The sequence below is a fragment of the Fragaria vesca genome, linkage group LG2, assembly GCF_000184155.1.
Source record: "Fragaria vesca subsp. vesca linkage group LG2, FraVesHawaii_1.0, whole genome shotgun sequence".
NCBI classification, from domain to species: Eukaryota; Viridiplantae; Streptophyta; class Magnoliopsida; order Rosales; family Rosaceae; genus Fragaria; species Fragaria vesca.
In genome coordinates, this window is record NC_020492.1 from 13,133,380 (window position 1) to 13,139,737 (window position 6,358).

At 35.7% G+C, this 6,358-nt stretch overlaps 1 protein-coding gene across 1 annotated transcript; it reads right to left on the bottom strand.

Moving 5' to 3' along the window:
- Nucleotides 1–1,091: 1,091 nt before the first annotated feature.
- On the bottom strand, nucleotides 1,092–5,183 carry LOC101295769 (protein-tyrosine-phosphatase PTP1-like). The gene is made up of 9 exons (XM_004290392.1): nucleotides 4,870–5,183; nucleotides 4,700–4,796; nucleotides 4,522–4,604; nucleotides 4,279–4,419; nucleotides 3,755–3,889; nucleotides 2,743–2,891; nucleotides 2,513–2,654; nucleotides 1,628–1,713; nucleotides 1,092–1,470 (listed from the first exon to the last, which is right to left on the bottom strand). Exons 1-9 carry the CDS (start codon nucleotides 5,026–5,028, stop codon nucleotides 1,467–1,469), a joined length of 996 nt encoding a protein of 331 aa, XP_004290440.1. The 5' UTR covers nucleotides 5,029–5,183; the 3' UTR covers nucleotides 1,092–1,466.
- Nucleotides 5,184–6,358: the final 1,175 nt, after the last annotated feature.

The following is a 6,358-nucleotide window of genomic DNA, read 5'->3' on the forward strand; positions in this document are numbered from 1 at the left end:
GTGTATATATATATATATATATATATATAAGACACATGAAGGATGTATTTAAGTCTTTAACAGGGAGGGGCATACACTAGTAGTTTGGAACTTAGATATATTCAAGTTATAAACAGTTTTTTGGCACACAGATCAAGTTGCATCTACCTAAAATGCTCAATGAACATGTGTGATGTGCAATTTGTAGTTGAGATGTTCTACTTAGAGAATCAATTGAGTAACTCTTTCAATTAGCTCTACTGAGGAAGTTTTTAATGTTTTTTAATAGTTCTTATTAATTGTTTGATCGAAGACAAATACATTATTTTTCTCTTTTTATTTTGGAGTAATGACACACAATTGTACATGACCTAATTGAAACAGACCGTCGATTACTGTATAAAGAGTTTAAGACAATCAAGAATTATTTGTACATACAAAAATAAGACAAACTGTACACAGCGCGAGCGCGGCTCTTTCGCACGTGCATGATGCGTGCACGAAAGCTAGATCTAAGCTAGATCTTTTTAAATAATTCACTCCTTCCATCTTCAACAATTTTCCATGATTTTTTTTTGGTCGAGTATTTGAATAATTTTTTACTGTCTATTAATGTTACTAAGAAATATTGTTACATGTCAAATGATACAATAATGTAGCGTGCACTATAGAATAAAATTACAAAAAGATGTACATTGCATGTAACGATAAATAAATCGTTAACTAATGTTAACAGCCAAAAAATATTAAACGCACACGCGAGCAATGCACGTGCAAGAAGGCTAGTTAAATTTTAAAGTTAATTTATTTTGTTATCATTTTACGGTATTAACCATCATTGATTTATTTTTTTTCTATATCAAAAACTCCTCTATCGTGGGTAATACAAATATGGGTAGTTCATAAAAAAGGCTTCACCATGACACCAAAGAGGATGTCTGGCTTTCTAATAGTAGAGAGATCAGTTCTTTTTTAGTGTGGTGTCCCGCTTTGAAATTAAAGTGTGGACCTCCTTATTTCGCTCACTTTCAGGTCGCATTTAGAACCTCTCGTGTTTATTGTCGGAAAAAAAATAGAAAAAAAACAATAAAATTGAAAATCAAATATCTAGAGACGTGAAAATCATGAGCTTGTGTTATCAACGGGCAGAGGCGACTAGTATCAGTTTAGTGGCAAGTCTTGTTGGAATTCTGTAGCAACAGGGCACTCTGGAATATAATCAGGAACACAAGAGGCTAATGAATTATACGTCTCTCGTGGTAAAAAAACAAGAAAAAAAAAGAAAAAGAAAAAGGAGAATTAGTGGAGAAACATCATATCTTTTTCTTCGAGCATAATCAGGTTTTAGAAGCAATTTTGTTCCACCAGAAAGGTGAGACCATCATATCTTTCATGCACAAATATACCAGAAGCTACATTAAGGTTGCCTGCTCCTTCAACAAATAGCCAGACTACATTGAGCTTTATCCTGCCTGACTGCTATTTACCTAGCTGCCACAAGAAGCAACCAGCCAAAAACAGCAGATAGTTTATTTCTCAATTACCACTAAAGCTTCATATTAACAATTCTACAGTAGTAATTCTAAGTTTTTAACCATGTGGACACTACAAAACCACCACAATGACTTAAACAGGTTTAGTGACACACCTCTTTAGGCTCCTTTCACCATTCAGATTCGCCATGAGGTCCTCCAATTCATCAATGATTGCAGAGTAACAGAAAAAATATTGCTCCTACAAACAACAAAGAAAGACGGTTAAAAAAATTTGAGGATAACAGTATCACATTATCATCAAATTTAGCTAAACAACCCAAACAAGAATCTTAAACTCTATAAAACCAAAAAATAGTAGAACCTTCAAGATTGGTTATCATACACCACTGGACGCTGTTTGCCCATACACCATGTCAGACCCAGTTAATTATAACCACCAACATTGAAGCACAAAGATATTTCAAGCATATAATCACAGAAGAAGATTCACAAAGATGATACTTCATCATAGAAGAAAATTCACTAAAAGTGGCATCAATAAAAGTGTATTAAGACCTAAGTTAACAGACCTACCATTGCAAGTTATAACAAATCTAAGGACATTAGACCAAAGCAATCTTTTTGGTGAAATAATTCAATTAATCAAATAAGATAGTTTTCTGCAACATGTTCTTTTGCAAGCCTTCTTACTGTTAATCTAATCATGGAAGTACAGTACAGAGTAGAGATGCTTGGATGTAGGGTAAGAGATACAAAGACCTTTGTTTCTGATACAAAATTGTTGTTTGAACATCTATATGGAGTTATTTCGGGATTTAATGTCATTTTTAACCTGTGTGGAAACCTGAAGTAATTTTACTGTGATTTCAATATCTGTGGCTTTATTTCTACACTGTAATTGGACGTGTGTAGAAATCACGTATTTCTACGATACTACAGTTTGAAGCATAAAAGAGAAGTCTTATTGGAGAAGATGAATAATAATAATAACATTAATAATAATTAAACAAAACTATGACAAACAGAGGAGAATATACCAGTGTCTGCACCATTCCAATACGCTCAGTCCTAAAAGTGGTTATTGTATTAGCAAGATCTAAAGCAGACATGTCCCCCGAAAGAATTCTCTGAATCGTATTATGAATTGTGCAGTATGTTCCAGTCCTCCCAATACCTGCACTGAGAAGGTGAGCAAGTGTGTCAGACAAATAAATTACTTATCATACATGCAGACGACATAAATGGAAGTAATGAAAATGAGTGCAACCTGCAGTGCACCACTACTGGGCCAAGGTCAGGTGGAACTTGATATATTGTCTTCAAGATTTCACGAACAGCAATTGTATCTGTGGGAACTCCATGGTCAGGCCATTCAGGATACTGAATATGCAGCACAGAAATTGGTGGTTCTTCTGACTACAAAGGAAAGCAGGGGCAGGCAGCTATCAATTTTATGTTTAATATCTTTAAGAGATTAGAATAACATAATTCAAACAACAATACATCCATATAGTAATAGTAGTACCCAAGAATAAAAGTTATAAGGCTTACAAATAGTTGGAAAATCATACAAGGAACAAGGAACGAATGCACGCTATATTTTCCAAGTTCAAAGAACTTACAAATTATGCTATAAAAAGCCAAAGAAATAAATTTGTAACATTCACAATACTTCTTATCTCAAGAACTTTATGTACAAGAACCCAAATATAAATCGTATATTTCCCCATACAAGAAACCAGAATCTACAGACTGAACTAAAGGACAGGCATCTTAAGATCAAACTCTAAACGTAAACCAACAAGAAAAAAAAATTGAAACAATGAAGAATCTCTAAAGTTGAACAATTTTTTTCTTCATGTTTCTTTGAAACCAAAATCCGACCTTTCCCAATCATTATCAGAATTCGGAAGTATTGACCCTTGCGTGTGCAACTATCCAAGAATACATTAAACTGTGCTAGATACCTTAGCATGTATTCAACAACATTTATTTATCATTTATTTAAAATGTGATAAGCTTAACAAGGAATGTCAAATTAAACCTCAACCACACCCCCCACCCTTAAAAAGAAAAAGAAAAAAAAAGCCCCTTCCCCAAATTGCATTCATGCCACATTCAATTTTTACTGATTGATTGAGGAGTATCAGAAAGAATCAATCATGTCATACGACTTTAGAACCAAATAAGTGTTTAATATGATGCATGGGTTATATTTGTTTGATTTACTTTTTATTTAACAGCTGTACTTATTCTGAAGGGAATACAAATGGCTTTACCTCTTTACTGTTGACCTCCAGAAGCCGCAATGCTATTGAATTGCCAGTGGTTCTTATCCACTTGGTGGATAGAGTTATGTTACCGAATTCTCTAGGACCATCTTCTGCCTGAAAATAATCTCCACACTTGACCATCTGCACATACATGTAAAAAGATATACGAAATTTCAGGCCGAATAATAACTGTGAACATTATTTCTACAACTATACACAAAGCAAACAAGAACACTCGTACACTAGTACGAATGTACTGTTATGATCATAATATGGATTAAAAGTTCAGTTGGTGCTATCTCTCATAAAGTTGAGGTGTTTCACTAAAGCTCAGTTGATATAAGTAGGGACTAATTCGTTATGAGAAGACAAAAATAAATTACTACCAAAAATCTTTTTTCTTAAGAACTTGACACTTGAAACATGAAACCTGATATGTCAAAGACTATTGATCATTATTTCTTTTAAACAAACTAGGGCTGATGTTCTCTAAACGATTCAAATCACACAAAACACTATTAGAAAAGTACCCTGTGATAGTCGACCAAGCGAGTGAGCATGACAACTACAGGGCACCGGTTCTCAAGTACCATCTCCCAGAAATCCTCATATGTGTGCGGAAGTGGACCTTGTGTAGCAATAAACCTAGAAATGTTTCCAGAGGAACAAGCCTACATAAAGAATCAACACTGAAAGGTCATTTAGAGGCCATTTCTCTCAAGGTACAAAAAAAAAAAAAAAAAAAAAAAAATAAGGACATATATTTGTTTTACCGAAATGAAGCTGGCATTGATGTAGCCCCTTGCTTCAGGTCTGTAATCTTTACAAGAGTTGAGAACTACCCTATTCTGATCAACTGAAGCCAACAACAACACAATCTATTAAGCTCTAATCTTAATGACTAGTATTACAGTACAAGTGTAATGTAGAGAGAGCGAAACTGAGACATACATGGTAACACATCGGTGTACCGATTTTTGCTGACATTGACACTGTCAAGAGCCACAGTGCAACTTCTCTTCATCTCCGACGCTGTGATCCGCTTCCCCTAAGCAGCATTCATCACCATTTCAATAACCTAATTTTAAGAAATTGGAAAGAAATTTGCGAGGACAAGAGACCTGTAAGAGAGCGAACTCTTGGTTTATCTGGTGAGGCATCTGGAGCTTGTCTTTGAGGAATTTGAGGGCCTGGGAGCAGTAGTTGTACTGATCGGGACTGAGTGTGAGCCTCGGCGGCGGAGAATCGGCGGAGAAGGAAGGGAAGGGTTTCGATGCCATCGCCCTCAATCGCCGGTGGCTGCGGGACCGCCTGGATATGACGTTCCCCAGTTTTCTCACTCAGATTTTTGTTTCTGTTCCTAACAAAATTTAAATGCCCAGTCGCCCAATCAGTGTGGGTGGCAATGCTCACTATAACTCATCCATGAGTGATTACGCCTTCTTTTCTTTTTTTCCTTTTTTTTGAATCACTTGATTACGCCTTCTTTAACTTTAACTCAGTTAGAACATTTCTTAAAAATAAAAAAATAAATAAATAAAATAACTCCTCGTTATAATCATTTCATAAAGATAATAATAATTAGAAAATTTTAAGTTGAATCATTTTGTTTGTCCGGTTTGGTATCATTTGATCTACTGGCAAAAGTATCATTTTGGTTAAGAAGTTTAAAAGGTAATTCAATATTACTTAAATAGAGAAAGAGGACCTCTCTGGTCTCTCAACTAAGATCAGGGTTTTCAGCGTTCTCAGTTGTGTGACTTTATTTTCTCCATGTCAGTTGCTCTTGCGACCATCACTTTTGGACTTGGCAATATGTTTCCTTTTCACTTTTGCTAACGAAAGAGATCTGAATAGGGTGAAGAAAGGAGGGCCTTGACAATTATTAGACTCACTATTACTACCAGCGGATGGACATACCTTAGATGAGTGATCTTCATTACTAGAGAGTTGTGGGTTAGGGGTAGGATCAAGAGGAGCAGTCGTGTTTTCAACTCTCTGTGTCTACATGTCTATATCTTCTACTTGGGTAGTTGTCTTTTCAACTTCTAGTGTCTGGATCTCTGGATCATATGCCTTTGAATGAGCTTCTGCTTCTAGAGTTGACAAGTTGATGATTTCAACTGCATCTGTCAAAATTTCTCAAGCGTGCATGCATGACTTCTTCTTCACCTTTTGATCCCCCCTGTTCTCCATGATACAACTCTTCGAAGTATGCCGAAGTATGAGTTCTCCCCGTTAAGAGCAGTATCAAAGGAGGAAAAATATTCGACCAAAAACAAAAAGGAGGAAAAATAGCTTATGTTTTCAAAGAAAGTGAAATCCAAAGTGACATAATATTTCATAGTTGGTGGATGATAGCACTTGTATCCTTTTTGATATTCTCCATATCCAACAAACACACACTTAATCGCCCGAGCATTTAACTTAAGACCTACGGTTTTTAGGAATATGTAAAAAAAACACAACCAATCATACGGGCATAAATATCACGAGTCTCCGAATTTTTTTTTTTGTTGAATAAAAGGTTAGAACGGCGGCCCTCATGTTATAACCATTAACAAAACCTCAGAATACAAGGTGGGGGGGGGGGGGGGGGGGGGGGGTGGG